General features: G+C 48.4%; 1 protein-coding gene across 2 annotated transcripts in view; it reads right to left on the bottom strand.

Moving 5' to 3' along the window:
- dgcr2 (DiGeorge syndrome critical region gene 2) overlaps nucleotides 1–18848 on the bottom strand; it is a 98089-nt gene that overhangs the window by 76561 nt on the left and 2680 nt on the right. For both annotated transcript variants that reach the window (XM_085962116.1, XM_085962117.1), the window contains exons 2-3: nucleotides 13454–13486; nucleotides 12364–12486 (exon numbers count right to left, since the gene is read on the bottom strand). In XM_085962116.1, the coding sequence (XP_085818242.1) occupies nucleotides 12364–12486; nucleotides 13454–13486 (156 nt within the window). The remainder of the gene's footprint in view (nucleotides 1–12363; nucleotides 12487–13453; nucleotides 13487–18848) is intronic.

Below are 18848 nucleotides of genomic sequence, written 5' to 3'. Positions count from 1 at the left end.
AGCTTTCTTTTGAGGCGACGCGCGCGTCGGTACGCTCTGTAACTTAGACAGACAGACAGACATCGGGACAGACAGACAGACAGACATCGGGACAGACAGACATCGGGACAGACAGACAGAGACAGACAGACATCGGGACAGACAGAGACATCGGGACAGACAGACAGACATCGGGACAGACAGACAGACATCGGGACAGACAGACATCGGGACAGAGACAGACAGACATCGGGACAGACAGACAGACATCGGGACAGACAGACAGACATCGGGACAGACAGACAGACATCGGGACAGACAGACAGACATCGGGACAGACACAGACAGACATCGGGACAGACACAGACATCGGGACAGACAGACAGACATCGGGACAGACAGACAGACATCGGGACAGACAGACAGACATCGGGACAGACAGACATCGGGACAGACAGACAGACATCGGGACAGACAGACAGACATCGGGACAGACAGACAGACATCGGGACAGACAGACAGACAGACAGACATCGGGACAGACAGACAGACATCGGGACAGACAGACAGACATCGGGACAGACAGACAGACATCGGGACAGACAGACAGACATCGGGACAGACAGACAGACATCGGGACAGACAGACAGACATCGGGACACAGACAGACAGACATCGGGACACAGACAGACAGACATCGGGACAGACAGACAGACATCGGGACAGACAGACAGACATCGGGACAGACAGACAGACATCGGGACAGACAGACAGACATCGGGACAGACAGACAGACATCGGGACAGACACAGACAGACATCGGGACAGACACAGACAGACATCGGGACAGACACAGACAGACATCGGGACAGACACAGACAGACATCGGGACAGACACAGACAGACATCGGGACAGACACAGACAGACATCGGGACAGACACAGACAGACATCGGGACAGACACAGACAGACATCGGGACAGACACAGACAGACATCGGGACAGACACAGACAGACATCGGGACAGACACAGACAGACATCGGGACAGACACAGACAGACATCGGGACAGACACAGACAGACATCGGGACAGACACAGACAGACATCGGGACAGACACAGACAGACATCGGGACAGACAGACAGACAGACATCGGGACAGACACAGACAGACATCGGGACAGACACAGACAGACATCGGGACAGACACAGACAGACATCGGGACAGACACAGACAGACATCGGGACAGACACAGACAGACATCGGGACAGACAGACAGACATCGGGACAGACAGACAGACATCGGGACAGACAGACAGACATCGGGACAGACAGACAGACATCGGGACAGACAGACATCGGGACAGACAGACATCGGGACAGACAGACATCGGGACAGACAGACAGACATCGGGACAGACAGACAGACATCGGGACAGACAGACAGACATCGGGACAGACAGACAGACATCGGGACAGACAGACAGACATCGGGACAGACAGACAGACATCGGGACAGACAGACAGACATCGGGACAGACAGACAGACATCGGGACAGAGACAGACAGACATCGGGACAGAGAGACATCGGGACAGACAGACATCGGGACAGACAGACAGACATCGGGACAGACAGACAGACATCGGGACAGAGACAGACATCGGGACAGACAGACAGACATCGGGACAGACAGACAGACATCGGGACAGACAGACAGACATCGGGACAGACAGACAGACATCGGGACAGACAGACAGACATCGGGACAGACAGACAGACATCGGGACAGACAGACAGACATCGGGACAGACAGACAGACATCGGGACAGACAGACAGACATCGGGACAGACAGACAGACATCGGGACAGACAGACAGACATCGGGACAGACAGACAGACAGACATCGGGACAGACAGACAGACATCGGGACAGACAGACAGACATCGAGACAGACATCCATCCATCCATCGGGACAGAGAGACAGACATCCATCCATCGGGACAGACAGACAGACATCGGGACAGACACAGACAGACATCGGGACAGACAGACGAGCCGCTTTATATATATAGATAGAAGATAAAGTCTTTTATTTCACCAGCCAAGGACAACTATAATTACAAGTGTAGAATACTATTAACAGAGGAACTTCACAAAGCTAACTAGGCTTCTACATTCTGTAGTCTGCACAACTGCAGACTGCATTGAATTTCACACTGCAGGGTTGTCTACATCAGACAGGATCGAATTCCACATTCCAGACCAGCTGTTGGGTGCGTCTTGTCCTCCAAGGGGACCAATCAGAAATCTGGTCTTGTCTTCCAAGGGGACCAATCAGAACTCTGGTGTTGTAAATAGACATGACCATATCGCTCTAATGTGCACTTTTTAGAAACACAGGTCGAGACGGAATAAATTCATATAGCATTCAGTGAAGTGGAAAGAGTGTCAGTAAATTTGGACCCATGATTAAAAGTGTGTGATTTTTGTTGCTGAGAATGTTAGTTTTAGGATATACGTATTGATTTTTCATTGGAACTGAACAGAAACAGATGAAGCAAAGACTCCTTTTGCTCTGGGCCTCAACAACAATAACTTGTATTTATACAGCGCCTTTAACATCGTAAAACGTCCCAAGGGGCTGCACAGGAGCGCTCACAAAGTTTAACACCCAGCCACATAAGGCGATGTTAGGACAGGTGACCAAAAGCTTGTTCAAAGAGGTAGGTTTTAAGGAGCGTCTTAAAGGAGGAACGAGAAGTTGAGAGGCGGTGAGCTTTAGGCAGGGAATTCCAGAGCTTCGGGCCTTGGCAGCTGAAGGCAGGGCCACCAATGGTTGAGCAATTAAATTGGGGATGCTCAAGAGGCCAGAATTAGAGAAGCGCAGATATCTCGGAGGGTTCGAGCGTTGAAGGAAATTACAAAGATAGGGAGGAGCGAAGACACGGAGGAATCTGAAAAAAAGGATGAGAATTTTTAAATCGGGGCGTTGCTGGAGCGGGAGCCAGTGTAGGTCAGCGAGCACAGGGGTGACGGGAGCCAGTGTAGGTCAGCGAGCACAGGGGTGACGGGAGCCAGTGTAGGTCAGCGAGCACAGGGGTGACGGGAGCCAGTGTAGGTCAGCGAGCACAGGGGTGACGGGAGCCAGTGTAGGTCAGCGAGCACAGGGGTGACGGGAGCCAGTGTAGGTCAGCGAGCACAGGGGTGACGGGAGCCAGTGTAGGTCAGCGAGCACAGGGGTGACAGGTGAACAGGACTTGGTGCAAGTTAGGACACGGGCAACCCGAGTTTTGGATGACCTGAAGTTTACGCGGAGGAGAGTGGGAGGCCAGCCAGGAGTGTGTTGGAATAGTCCAGCCTAGAGGCATAGATGAGGGTTCCAGCAGCAGATGAGCTGAGGCAGGGGTGGAGATGGGGTTGGGTGCTGGACCGTGACCGGGGGGGGGGACCACTGGCAATCAGATGGTGCTCCTGCAGCCTGTGTCTGCCTCCCTCCTCCTCGAGTGAGGCAAAATCTAGCACAGACCATAACTCTGACCAACACAGCACAGTCGTGTCAGACACCTACATATAATGTTCATGGAGTGTACCAGCTCTGCCTTTGTATAAGTGTGTCTTTTACATTCATTAGTTCATTGAACAAGCACCTCGCCCCCCCCTGCCCCAGCGCCCCCCTCTGCCCCAGCGCTCCGCCCCAGCGCTCCGCCCCAGCGCCCTCCCCTCTGCCCAGTAATTGTTCCTTGCCAGATACGGGATCTACACCAAGAGCTGTAAGTGGATTGAAAATATTGCAGGAGGGGCCTTCCTCGACAATCATATTACACAACTATAAAACAAACTGGAGTTTTGCTTAAACATGTTCACATTCAGGACGTCCCAGATTCCACAGCAAAACACTGAGCGGTGCCCTCACAACAGGGCCAACAAACAAGCATTGGAAAACCAAAATGTTTTGCTTTATTTTGCGATATTTTATACAAGACATCTACAAAACAGCTCAAATACGATGGTAAAGGAAGCTAATAAGACACACCTCCCTTCACTACTTCAATCACTGTGCTAGATCGTGCGTGTCCCCTTTTAATAAATTATGTGGGATCTGCCGCCAAGGCGAACAGGTCGAATAACAACAGTGAACCCTCTCCCCTCACCCTCGCCCCGACCCCAGACCCGACCCCCGCCCCGACCCCGGAACCCCGATCCTGAACCCTCGCCCCAACCCCTCTCCCTCAACCCCACCCACCATGACCCTGTCCTTAATTTCCTTTTGACCCTCCCTATTCTTGCACTGGCCCTGTTTATCATATGACCGTTTACCAAATGTTCGCTGACTTTAGGTGGGCATCTCATTACCAGGTAAAGCAGTGCTTTCTTCTTTATTGGAGCAGCAACATATTGACTCAGATAATAGTCCTGAATACAATGAAAAAAGATTTTTTTTTAAAACTACAAACATTTCTTCCATTCCAGTTTAATTTGGATGATTAAATTTTCCTACAATTAAAACTACTGTTAATACACACCCCTCTAATTTTTCAACAAACTTCATCCTTTTTCCCCCCCCATTGTGTGACAGTTTGTAATATATTCTCATTTCGTTAACGATTCCTCGTGCATCGGCTCCATCCATAGGGATTCTGCTCGGCTCATTTCTCTATTTAAATCCTCATCTTCTGGTGCCATAATATTGTCTCTAATTACTGCCAAGATCCCACCATTCTTCTGCGACAGCTGAACCTTGGAACTGTGCGTCAATCAGCCTATCCTCCAAAAGCCAAGCATTCTGGGGCTTTATATCTGCAAATCCCTTCTGGGTGTCAGCCAATCTGTCCTCCAGGAGCAGGGCAATCTGCTGCTTTACATCTTCAAGCTCCTGCTCAGTGTTGCTCAGTCTATCCTCCAGGAGTCGGACATTCTGCTGTTTCAGGGCTTTAAGCTCCTGCTCAGTGTTGCTCAGTCTATCCTCCAGGAGTCGGACATTCTGCTGTTTCAGGGCTTTAAGCTCCTGCTCAGTGTTGCTCAGTCTGTCCTCCAGGAGTCGGACATTCTGCTGTTTCAGGGCTTTAAGCTCCTGCTCAGTGTTGCTCAGTCTATCCTCCAGGAGTCGGACATTCTGCTGTTTAAGAGCAGAGAGTTCTTGTATGGCTGCACCCAGCTTTTCCTCCAAAAGATGCATGTTCTGTTGTTTCAGAGAGGAAAGTTCTTGGTCTGCATCCACCAGCATGTCCTCCAAAAGCCAAATGTTCTGTTGTTTCAAAGACACAAGTTCCAATTCGACATCAGCCATCTTGTCCTTCAATAAGTGTATGCCCCACTGCTTTAAGGCAGCAAGTTCCTGGTCTGCATCAGCAAGCATGTCCTTCAATAACTGGATGTTCTCCTCTTTCAGGGCTCCAAGTTTCTGCTGCATGTCAATGACTCTGTCCTCCAGCAGCTGCTCATTCTGCTGTTTCAGAGCTGAAAGATCCTGTTCAGTGTCTGCTAGTTGGCTTTCCAAAAGCCAGATCTTTTGTCTTTTATAAGCTCCGAGCTCCCTTTCGGCATCATTCAACTTGTCCTGCAACAGACTGATGTTCAGATTCAGATCTGGAAACTCATGCCCAATCAGCTTGCCCTTCTTCAACAGCCTTCCCGCCTGGTCTGGGTCAAGCATGCTGTTCCAATTTCTGTTCATATTCTATTCACATTTGCTCACCGCAACACACAGCAGAGATATCCCGCAAATTTAATCCAAAGTGTCAGAATTTGTTGAGAACTTAAACAGGGTTTGTGTCAATTCGAATAGGGTTAAAGTGTGATCTTCCAGGACTCCTGACTAACCCTCCTCAGTACAGGCTCAACAAACAAGTCATGGGCTCCTTCCACCTCTCCTGCATGTAGTGATCAGAAAAATCATCACAACAATCAGTACAATGGCACTACCAGCAGAACCCAGGGTTTACTCCGACCAAGACCGGGTCAATTAAATCTTCTCTTCGGAGGTCAATGCCACGGAGCATGAGCAATGTCAGGTCTCATCAACAAGCACAGGCATGGGTGGAGTGATGGAACTTTTACACACTAAATTATTCTAAAATTACAAGAGTTAGGAACATAGGAACAAACATAGGCAATTCAGCCCCTCGAGCCTGTTCCACCATTCATTGAGCTCACAGCTGATCTTTATCCTATCTCCATCCACCTGCCTTGGCTCTATACCCCTCGATACCCTTAGCTAGCAAAAATGTCTCAATCTCAGATTTAAAATTAATTGACCGAGTGTCAATTGCCATTGGTAGAAGAGTGTTCCAAACCTCTGCCACCTGTTGCGTGTCGAAGTGTTGCCTAACTTCACTCCTGAAAGGCCTGGCTCTAACTTTTAGGCTATGCCCCCTAGTCCTCGACTCCCAACCAGCAGAAATAGTTTCTCTTTATCTGCCCTATTAATTCCCCTTAGTATCTGAAAAAATTTGATCAAATCACCCCTTAACCTTCTAAATCCCAGGGAATATAATCTCTCCTCGTAACTTAACCTTTGGAGTCGAGGTTTCACTCTGGCAAACCTACACTGCTCTCCTTCCAAGGACAATATATCCATCGTACGGTGTGGTGCCCACAACTGAACAGAGTACTCTAGCATTCCATTCGTTTATTCAATTATTTTAATGATCTATGTACATGGAACCACCGCCCCCCCCCCCCCCCCCCACTCCAAGTCTCTTGGGACCTCCACTGTTTCTAGCTTTTCACCATTTAGAAAGGACTCAGTTCGATCCTTTTTAGGTCCAAAGTGGGTGACCTCACACTTGCCTACACTGAAATCCATTTGCCAGAGTTTTGCCCATTTAATCTATTACTATCGCTTTGTAATGTTATGCTTCCATCGACACTGCTTACAATGCAGCCAATCTTTGTGTCATCAGCAAACTTGGATATGTGGCTCTCTATCCGACTATCCAAGCCGAATAAATTCGGTGAAGAGTTGAGGACCCAACACAGATCCTTGTGGAACACTAGTCACATCCTGCCAATCAGAGTACCTGCCCATTATCCCCACTCTCAGTCTCCTGCCGCTCAGCCAATCTCCGAACCAGGTCAATAATTTGCCTTCAATTCCACGAGATTCAACTTTAGCTAGCAGTCTTGTAGGTGGGACTTCATCAAACGCCTTCTGGAAGTCCATATAAATAACATCCATAGACATTCCCCTGTCCACTACTTCAGTCACCTCTTCAAAAAATTCAATCAGGTTGGTCAGGCATGACCTACCTTTCACAAATCCATGTTGGCTCTCTCTGATTAACTGAAAATTTGTGAGGTGTTCAGTCACCCTAATTATAGACTCTAGTAATTTCCCAACAGATGTTAGGCTAACTGGTCTATAATTCCCTGGTTTCCCTCGCTCGCCATTCGTAAATAGCGAAGCGACAGGTGCAATTTTACAATTTAAAGGAACAGTTCCAAAATTCTATCAATTCAGGAAGCTTATAATTAGGGCATCTGCTACTTCTCACCGACTTCCTTTAAAATTATGGGATGGAAACCATCTGGTCCTGGAGATTTGTCACTCTTTAGTGCCATTATTTTCTTCATTACTATTAATTTGCTTATGTTAATTTGGTGAGTTCCCATCCCTGATTCAATATTAGTTTCCTTGAGATGTTCAGCATGCTATCCTCTTCCTCTACTGTAAATACTGATGTAAAGTAATTATTTACCATGTCCACCATTTCCTTATTTTCATTGACTATCACTTATCAACTTTCAAGGGGTCCACACTGCTCCTGACCACCCTCTTTTCCGAATAGAATTGTAAGAATGTGTTGATTTTGATTTGCCTTTCTTGTCGTGCTCCCTTTCTGTAGCTCTTGCTTTCTGTTCTGTCACCTTTTGCTGTTCTTTGTATCTCTCCCAGCTGTCAGGATCGGTGCTATTTTTTGCATTTTTATATGCTTTTTTTTTAGTTTTATTCTGTGGGAGAGCGTTCCACACCAGTACCACCGTTTGCGTGAAGAAGTGCTTCCTAACTTTTCTCCTGAATGGCCTGGCTCTGATTTGAAGGTTATTGTAAATAGCGGAGTAACTTGTCCTAGACTCCCCAACAGCAGAAAAAGTTTCTTTCTATCTACCCTATCAATTCCTTCCAAAATCCTAAAAATCTCAATCGAAACACGCGTTAGCCTTCTACATTCCAGGGAATGTATGCCTAGTTGGTTTACGTAATCTCTCTTCATAACTTAACCCTTGGAGCCCTGGTAACATTCTCTTGATTTGTACTGCACTCCTTCCAAGGCCAATATACCTTTCCCAAGGCGCGGTGTCCAGAACTGTACACAGGGCTCCAGATATGGTCTAACCAGGGCTTTGTATAGCTGGAGCAAAACTTACTCCCCTTTATATTCTAGCCCTATAGTTATAAAAACTAACATTCCATCGGCCTTTTTGATTATTTTTTATACCAACTACATTTTAGTTATCTGTGTACATGGACCCCAAAATCTTATTTGGACCTCCAATGTTCCTAGCTTTTCACCATTTAAAAAACTCAGACCTATCCTTTTTTGGACGAAAAGGAAGACCTCACACTTACCTACACAGTTTTGCCCATTCACTTAATCTATTAGTGTTTGTGTAATTTTATGCTCCCGTCTACACGATTGACCATATCTTTGTGTCATTGGCAAACTTGGATATAGGGCACTCCATTGCGTTCTCCAAGGCATTCATAAATATAGTGAATAGTGGAGGCCCTGCACAGATCCTTGTGAGACACCACTAGTCACTTCCTTTCAATTCGAGTACATACCCATTATCTCTACTCTGTCTTCTACCACCTAACCAGGTCAATAATTTGCCTTCAATTCCATGAATTTTAATTTTAACAGTCTCTTATGTGGAACCTTATCGAATGACTTCAGGAAGTCTAGATAAACTACATGCATAGACATTCTCCTGTCTACTACTAGTTACCTCAAGTTTAAAATAATTGGAGCGTGTACAGCGTGATGGGCAGTGTAGGACTAAGTTATTAGAGAACACAGGATCAGCAGAAATCAGGTACAGGAAACTTTGGTTTATCTGGAGGTTGTATGTCCAGAATACTCGATCTAACGGCAAAAATCAGGAGCCGTTTTCTATAAGTTCTTTTTAGTTCTCGTTCTTTTTTTTGTCCCAGTCAGGCACTGCAAGGTCTGTAGCTACAGCAACAGCTTCAGCTAGAGACGCTTGCAGCTGCAGCCGACTCTTTAGAAGCTGTTGCTAAGCAACAGTGTTTGTTATCAGATACGGAGATGAAAACCTCCGTATGCTTCAACATTAACTTTGTATGTCCGGCAGCTTTGATAGATCGGCAACACGCCGGTCCCGTCGGTGCCGGGTATCACAAAGTTTCCTGTACAATTTCAAAACCCCATTCACAAAATTACCGTAAACAAATCAATACTGTACACAAACGGTAATTTCTACAATTAAATTCAAAGGTTCTGAATCAAAGCTGGTCTCTGAAAACCCCATTTTCAGGTGAACCAAGGGAAGCGAAGAGCTGGAAAATTCAACAACCTTGAGGCACAACCCAGCCCTCAGAAACTCTGCAAATACAAGGACAGCCAAACTATACTGAGACAGACAGACAGCATCACCCCCTCTGCCCCATTACTGGACATATATTCCCTCCCTCAACCCATTATAATATTTACACTAACCCGGGGTCACTGTATATACGGACACTAACCCAGGGTCACTGTATATACCGACACTAACCCGGGGTCACTGTATATATCGACACTAACCCGGGGTCACTGTATATACCGACACTAACCCGGGGTCACTGTATATACCGACACTAACCCGGCGTCACTGTACATACCGACACTAACCCGGGGTCACTGTACATACCGACACTAACCCGGGGTCACTGTATATACCGACACTAACCCGGGGGTCACTGTATATACCGACACTAACCTGGGGGTCACTGTATATACCGACACTAACCAGGGGTCACTGTATATACCGACACTAACCAGGGGTCACTGTATATACCGACACTAACCTGGGGGTCACTGTATATACCGACACTAACCAGGGGTCACTGTATATACCGACACTAACCCGGGGTCACTGTATATACTGACACTAACCCGGGGTTACTGTATATACCGACACTAACCTGGCGTCACTGTATATACCGACACTAACCCGGGATCACTGTATATACTGACACTAACCAGGGGTCACTATATATACTGACACTAACCAGGGGTCACTGTATATACCGACACTAACCAGGGGTCACTGTATATATTGACACTAACCCGGGGTCACTGTATATACCGACACTAACCCGGGGTCACTGTATATACTGACACTAACCCGGGGTCACTGTACATACCGACACTAACCCAGGGTCACTGTATATACCGACACTAACCCGGGGTCACTGTATATACTGACACTAACCCGGGGTCACTGTATATACCGACACTAACCCGGGGTCACTGTATATACCGACACTAACCCGGGGTCACTGTATATACTGACACTAACCTGGCGTCACTGTATATACCGACACTAACCCGGGATCACTGTATATACTGACACTAACTGGGGGTCACTGTATATACCGACACTAACCTGGGGGTCACTGTATATACCGACACTAACCAGGGGTCACTGTATATACCGACACTAACCCGGGGTCACTGTATATACTGACACTAACCCGGGGTTACTGTATATACCGACACTAACCTGGCGTCACTGTATATACCGACACTAACCCGGGATCACTGTATATACTGACACTAACCAGGGGTCACTATATATACTGACACTAACCAGGGGTCACTGTATATACCGACACTAACCAGGGGTCACTGTATATATTGACACTAACCCGGGATCACTGTATATACTGACACTAACTGGGGGTCACTGTATATACCGACACTAACCTGGGGGTCACTGTATATACCGACACTAACCAGGGGTCACTGTATATACCGACACTAACCCGGGGTCACTGTATATACTGACACTAACCCGGGGTTACTGTATATACCGACACTAACCTGGCGTCACTGTATATACCGACACTAACCCGGGATCACTGTATATACTGACACTAACCAGGGGTCACTATATATACTGACACTAACCAGGGGTCACTGTATATACCGACACTAACCAGGGGTCACTGTATATATTGACACTAACCCGGGGTCACTGTACATACCGACACTAACCCAGGGTCACTGTATATACCGACACTAACCCGGGGTCACTGTATATACTGACACTAACCCGGGGTCACTGTATATACCGACACTAACCCGGGGTCACTGTATATACCGACACTAACCCGGGGTCACTGTATATACTGACACTAACCTGGCGTCACTGTATATACAGACACTAACCCGGGATCACTGTATATACTGACACTAACTGGGGGTCACTGTATATACCGACACTAACCCGGTGGTCACTGTATATACTGACACTAACCCGGGGGTCACTGTATATACCGACACTAACCTGGCGTCACTGTATATACCGACACTAACCCGGGATCACTGTATATGCCGACACTAACCCGGGGGTCACTGTATATACCGACACTAACCCGGGGTCACTGTATATACCAACACTAACCCGGGGTCACTGTATATACTGACACTAACCTGGCCTCACTGCATATACCGACACTAACCCGGGATCACTGTATATACTGACACTAACTGGGGGTCACTGTATATACCGACACTAACCCGGGGGTCACTGTATATACTGACACTAACCCGGGGGTCACTGTATATACCGACACTAACCTGGCGTCACTGTATATACCGACACTAACCCGGGATCACTGTATGTACCGACACTAACCCGGGGGTCACTGTATATACCGACACTAACCCGGGGTCACTGTATATACCGACACTAACCCGGGATCACTGTATATACCGACACTAACCCGGGATCACTGTATATACCGACACTAACCCGGGATCACTGTATATACTGACACTAACCGGGGGTCACTGTATATACCGACACTAACCCGGGATCACTGTATATACCGACACTAACCCGGGGTCACTGTATATACTGACACTAACCCGGGGTCACTGTATGTACCGACACTAAACCGGGGTCACTGTATGTACCGACACTAAACCGGGGTCACTGTATGTATTGACACCAAGTCTTGGGTTTTAGATTGTACAAGGAAAGAAAATGAGGCGTGCAGAAGTTTAGTCGAAGAAGCTCTTAAATTTTAAATTAATTTGCATTTGTATAAATGTAGTCATGTGACAAGAGAGCAACTATAAAAAGGATGTATTTACAGACCCAATCGTATGATCACATGGAAGACACTGAGTCCCACTGCCGAGTACTTTACCTGCACAATCCAGCTCATCACTGCCATCTTCACAGGTCTGCCAGCCGTCGCAGTGCCAGGTTAGAGGAATACACTGAATAGTCCCAGTCTTACAAGCAAACTCTCCAGGGGTACAGCGCAGCTCTGTGAAAGGCAGGAGGATTCTCTGTTACCAAAGATCACATCACCCAAATCCTACTTCTACATTCCTCCCATTATTTAAGTAATGCGCTGTTCGAGGTGTTCCTGCACAATAGGAGTGTACGTGGCGACAAGAACTGCAGGGAAGGATCCCAGATCAAAAGAAGGGAAGACTTGCATTTATATAGCCTTTCACGACCTCAGGCCATCCCAAAGCGTTTTACAGCCAATGAAGTACTTTTGAAGTGTAATCACTGTTGTAATGTGAGAAACGCAGAAGCCAATTTGTGCACAGCAAGCTCCCACAGACAGCAATGTGATAAATGACCAGATAATGTTTTAGTGATGTTGATTGAGGAATAAATATTGGCCTGGAACACCTGGGAGTGTCTGACTGGATTTTTGTGCTCTAGTCTCTCGAGTGGGCCTCAAACCCACAACCTTCTGACTCGGAGGCAAGAGTGCTGCTCACTGAGCCGCCGCTGACACCACGAGAGAGAGTTATAAAAAGGAAATCTACAAACGGTGGGAACCGGAAACAAATAGTGAACATGTACAACGAGAGTGGTGGGGGCAATGCTGGGGCCATGCCGGGGGCCCAGTCGGGGGCAATTGGATCACCCTATATTAGGAACCAGGGCCTTCTCAGGTGGCCCTGGATAATTCCTAGATTCATTGAGACACTTGTAAGGAACGCGAGACCCATCTAAACACTAAGCTGTCTTCCTTTGTCAGATACTGTGTGTTACACAGATCTACCATCTGAAGAGACAGCAGACAGTTCGTGAGTCAACCTTCATCAGAACCATAGCTGCCAGTACTGAAGGGACTACATCTAAAAAGGTGTGCCTGTCTTCTCTCAGATACTGACTGACTTGCCGTTTGATTTTTCCTTTTACTGTGTTTTAATTTCAGTCACTGACAACAATGTGCAATTTTTTATTTTCAAGTATTGCTGTTGAACACTCACCTGACAAAAGTCTTGCCAGACCTAGCCGTGGGCCTGTAATAAACAGACAGAATGAGCAGGTTAAAACGGCGAATCAGGATCTGTACACATGATTACACATTTATCAGGACAGAAGGACTTCTCCAGCCAACAGCTTGAGGGACTTCAGTTGGGTTCTATTCCCCCCCCCCCTCTAACAATGCCGCATTTTCTGAAAGTTAAACAGAGTCAGACCCCGCTTGCCCAATGCAGCCGTGTATTCCAAGAAGCTGAAGCGGAGCATTAAATCCACACGCCACTTGCAGCGGTGAGATCAGACAAGCCCCTCACACCAAGTACTGTGTTGTAGAGGATGAGAGGAATTAATGCTCGGAGTAACTATTCACTCTAGGGTGCAGTGGGGCACCAGTCAGTAGCACTGTGGGAATCTAGAACCCAGCCAGCAGCAATGTCTCAGAGCAACATGTGCAGCCAGTCAAGTTCCTGGGTGGGTTGGTCTGAAACCGGATTCACTTCAGGCACAAATAAAATGGCACGGTTACAATGTAAAGTAGGGTTTCCCACTAACGGGACAGCAGAGCTCAATGCCACACCTTGTGGCTGCGATAATGGCTTCGGTTGGTGAATACCAAAGGCCTTTGCAAATGCCAACGAGCTCAGAGCTGTACAGGAGTTGGATGAGAATGATTTGGATGAGAATGTAAAAGGTATGATCAGTAAGTTCGCGGATGACACGAAAATTGGTGGGGTGGTAAATTGCGAGGAGGAAAGCCTCAGGCTACAGGACGATATTAACGGGTTGGTCAGATGGGCGGAAAAGTGGCAAATGGAATTTAACCCGGAAAAGTGCGAGGTGATGCATTTTGGACGGACAAATAAGGCAAGGGAATACACAATGAGTGGTAGGACCCTAGGAAGTACAGAGGGTCAGAGGGACCTTGGTGTACATGTACATAGATCTCTGAAGGCAGCGGAACAGGTAGATAAGGTGGTTAAAAAGGCATATGGGATACTTGCCTTCATTAGCCGAGGCATAGAATATAAGAGCAGGGAGGTTATGATGGAGCTGTACAAAACGCTGGTGAGGCCACAGCTGGAGTACTGTGTGCAGTTCTGGTCGCCTCACTATAGGAAGGATGTGATTGCTTTGGAGAGGGTGCAGAGAAGATTCACCAGGATGTTACCTGGGATGGAGCGCCTCAGCTATGAAGAGAGGCTGGACAGGCTGGGGTTGTTTTCCTTGGAGCAAAGAAGGCTGAGGGGGGACCTGATTGAGGTGTACAAAATGATGAGGGGCATAGATAGGGTAGATAAAGAGGAACTTTTCCCCTTAGTAGGGGGGGCAATAACAAGGGGGCATAGATTCAGGGTAAGGGGCAGGAGATTTAGAGGGGATTTGAGGAGGAACTTTTTCACCCAGAGGGCGGTTGGAAGCTGGAACTCACTGCCTGAAAGGGTGGTAGAGGCAGGAACCCTCACAACATTCAAGAAGCATTTGGATGGGCACTTGAAATGCCATTGCATACAAGGCTATGGACCAAATGCTGGAAAATGGGATTAGACTGGACAGGGATTGATGGACGGCGCAGACACGATGGGCCGAAGGGCCTCTTTCTGCGCTGTAAAACTCTGACTCTATGTCTTTTCATTTGCTGAGCAGTGATGTGCTGAGCGGTCACTTCCCAAAGGCGAAGCTGCCTATTCGTCCTCCAGATGCCAGTCCACAATCCTGCTGTGCATTCCAAACATTTCTCCATTCTAGCTCCCATTTCCAGGATTTTGGCTTTGTCTTTGTCAGCTGTTGGAGTTGGGAATGTTATTGAAGGCTGGCTCATCCACTGGACTATCCAACAATCATTCGCTCCCCGTGGGACAGGGGCAGCGGAGGAAGGGCAGGACTTTTGCAGCCTGGTTCCAAACAAGTTAAACCTGCAGTCAATTTTAAATAATCAAAAGACAGAGATCCATAACTTCTGTACTCCAGCTCTTTTCAGATAACGGTCAACATTACATTAGCCATTTTAAATTATTTTTTGTACCTGTGCACTAGCTTGTAGCGATGTGTGTACCTGGACCCCTAAATCTCTCGGCTCCTCCACAGTTCCCAGCTTCTCATCATTTAGAAAATACCCCGATTTGTCTTTCTTGGATCCAAAGTGAATGGCCTCACACTTCCTCACATTGAACTCCACCTGCCGCAGCTTTACCCACTCACATCCCTTTGTAACTTGCTGCTCCCATTTACACAACTTGCTGCTCCTCCTAACTGAGTGTCATCTGAAGACTTGGATATCTAACTCTCTGAGCTAGTTGGACGTCCGAGACTCCCCTTGTGGAACAAACAAACGCCTCATGACTCTCCGACTCACCCTAGCCCGGAACCAGTGCGCTACGGTCATCAGTGCGTACGCCCCAACACTGGAAGCCACAGAGACCAAAGAGGAATTCTACTCCAGCTTCGAACAATCCCTGTCCCGAGTCCCAACGGGCGACAAGCTGATCCTCCTTGACGACTTTTAACGCCAGAGTTGGAAAGGACACAGACCTCTGGGGAGGCAGAGAGGGGGTAGGGAAAGCCAACTCCAACGGTACTCACCTCCTGACGAAATGCTTAGAGCATGGCCTTGTCATAACCAACACCTTGTTCCGTCAGAGAGACAAGTACAAGTCTTCATGGCAGCACCCTCGCTCCAAGGACTGGCATCTGCTGAACTACGTCATCGTCAGAGCGAGGGACCGCCAAGACGTCCGCATCACCCGCGCCATGACAGGAGCTGATGACTGCTGGACAGAGCACTGCTTAATCTCCATCAACGTAGCCCCAAAACAGCGGCGGCAACAGAAACAATGCCGCAGGAAAATCAACGCTGGAGCACTCAAAGACCCCGTTAAGAAAGCTCTATTCAGCCTGCGTCCTACAACCAACCTGATGACTCCCAGTGATTCAGAGACAGAGTGTCCACAGCACCTGGTCTGCACTCAAGGCCTCCATGATCAGCACCTGTGAAGAGACGCTCGGTCACTCGACCAGGAAACACCAAGACTGGTTCGACGAGAATGACCAGGAGATCCAGGAGCTAATAAGCCGCAAGTGCAAGGCATTCCTGATCTGGAAACAGCAACAGAACTCGAGAGGAAGAAAGCAGCTCTACAAAAGCCTGAAGGCCGAGGTCCAACAAAAAACTCGCAACCTAAAGAACAGATGGTGGGTGAAGAAAGCACAGGAGATCCAGCAGCTAGCCGACAACCACGACGTGCGTGGATTCTTTAGCGCAGTCAAGGCCATCTACGGCCCAAGCACCCAAGGCCCTTCCCCACTGCGAGCCAAGAACGGAGAGGTACTCATCAAGGACAGAGGCAGTCAGTGCCCGCTGGAAGGAGCACTTCGAAGATCTCCTTAACCGAGACTGGGCCTTACACCAAACATCCGTAAGACAAAAGTACTCTACCAACCTGCCCCCGCCACACAGTACTGCTCCCCGATTATCAATATCCACGACAAGACCTTGGACAACGTGGACCTCGGGAGCCTACTATCAACAAGGGCAGACGTCGATGACGAAGTCCAACAGTGTGCCAGTGCAGCCTTCGGTCGCCTGAGGGAGAGAGGTTGAAGACCAGGACCTCAAACCCAGTACTAAGCTTATGCTATAGAGCAGTAGTGATACCCGCCCTTCTGTATGCTTCAGAGACATGGACCATGTACAGCAGGCATCTCAAAGCACTGGAGAGGTACCACCAATGCTGCCTCTGCAAGATCATGCAAATCCACTGGCAGGATAGGCGCACCAACGTCAGTGTTCTCGCTCAGGCCAACATCCCCAGCATCGAAGCTTTGACCACGCTCGATCAGCTCCGGTGGACGGGCCACATCGTCCGCATGCCCGAAACAAGACTCCCAAAACAAGCGCTCTGCACGGAGCTCCGATACGGCAAGAGCGCCCCAGGTGGGCAGAGGAAACGCTTCAAGGACACCCTCAAAGCCTCCTTGAAAAAGTGCAACATCCCAACTGACACCTGGGAATCCCTGGCCCAAGACCTCACAAAGTGGAGGAGAAGCATCTGGGAAGGCGCCGAACACCTCAAGTCTCTTCGCCAGAAGCAAGCCGAAGCCAAGTGCAAACAGCGGAAGGAGCGCACGTCAACCCAAGCACCCCACCCACCCGTTCAACCACCGTTTGCCCCACCTGTGACACAAACTGTAGGTCCCGCATTGGACTCATCAGTCACCTGCGAACTCATTTTTAGTGTGGAAGCAAGTCATCCTCGGTTCCAAGGGACTGCCTGAGAGAGAGAGATATAACTTTCTATTCCTTCATCAAAGTCATTGATAAATATGATGAAAAGCTGAGGCCCCCAGTACAGATCCCTGGGGAACACCACTAGTCACATCCCCACAATCACCTCCTTGCATGTCACAAGCTTACCTCCAATTCTGTGTGCTTTTATTCTTGCGAATAATCGGTGTAGTGGCTGAGATAGTTTCACGAGGGAAGGGGACTGGGAGGTGCAGTGGGTGAGAGCCTGTCCCGAGGGGAGGGGAAGAGCGGTGAAGGGAACGTACAGTGGGTGAGATAGTTTCACAAGAGGAAGGGAGTGGGAGGTGCTGCAAGAGTGTTAGATGGGACAGTGCACAGGGAGCTTTACTTGATATTTCATTCTCCCTCCCAGTGACTCACTCGCTCCCTCTCTCCAGTGACTCACTCACACTCTCTCTCCCAGTGACTCACTCACACTCTCTCTCCCAGTGACTCACTCACACTCTCTCTCCCAGTGACTCACTCACACTCTCTCTCCCAGTGACTCACTCACACTCTCTCTCCAGTGACTCACTCACACTCTCTCACCCAGTGACTCACTCACACTCTCTCTCCCCCAGTGACTCACTCACACTCTCTCTCCCAGTGGCTCACTCACTCTCTCTCTGTGGCTCACTCACACACACTCTCCCAGTGACTCACTCACACACACTCCCAGTGACTCACTCACACTCTCTCTCCCAGTGACTCACTCACACTCTCTCTCCCAGTGACTCACTCACACTCTCTCTCCCAGTGACTCACTCACACTCTCTCTCCCAGTGACTCACTCACACTCTCTCTCCCAGTGACTCATTCACACTCTCTCCCAGTGACTCACTCACACTCTCTCTCCCAGTGACTCACTCACACTCTCTCTCCCAGTGACTCACTCACACTCTCTCTCCAGTGACTCACTCACACTCTCTCTCCCAGTGACTCACTCACACTCTCTCCCAGTGACTCACCCTCACTCTCTCTCCCAGTGACTCACTCACACTCTCTCTCCCAGTGACTCACTCACACTCTCTCTCCCCAGTGACTCACTCACACTCTCTCACCCAGTGACTCACTCACACTCTCTCTCCGTGACTCACTCACACTCTCTCTCCCAGTGA

Source organism: Somniosus microcephalus, chromosome 19 (genome assembly GCF_052327205.1).
Source record: "Somniosus microcephalus isolate GS21.2 chromosome 19, FLI_Smic_1.0, whole genome shotgun sequence".
In the NCBI taxonomy this organism is placed as follows: domain Eukaryota; kingdom Metazoa; phylum Chordata; class Chondrichthyes; order Squaliformes; family Somniosidae; genus Somniosus; species Somniosus microcephalus.
This window is presented reverse-complemented; position numbering and strand designations above follow the sequence as displayed.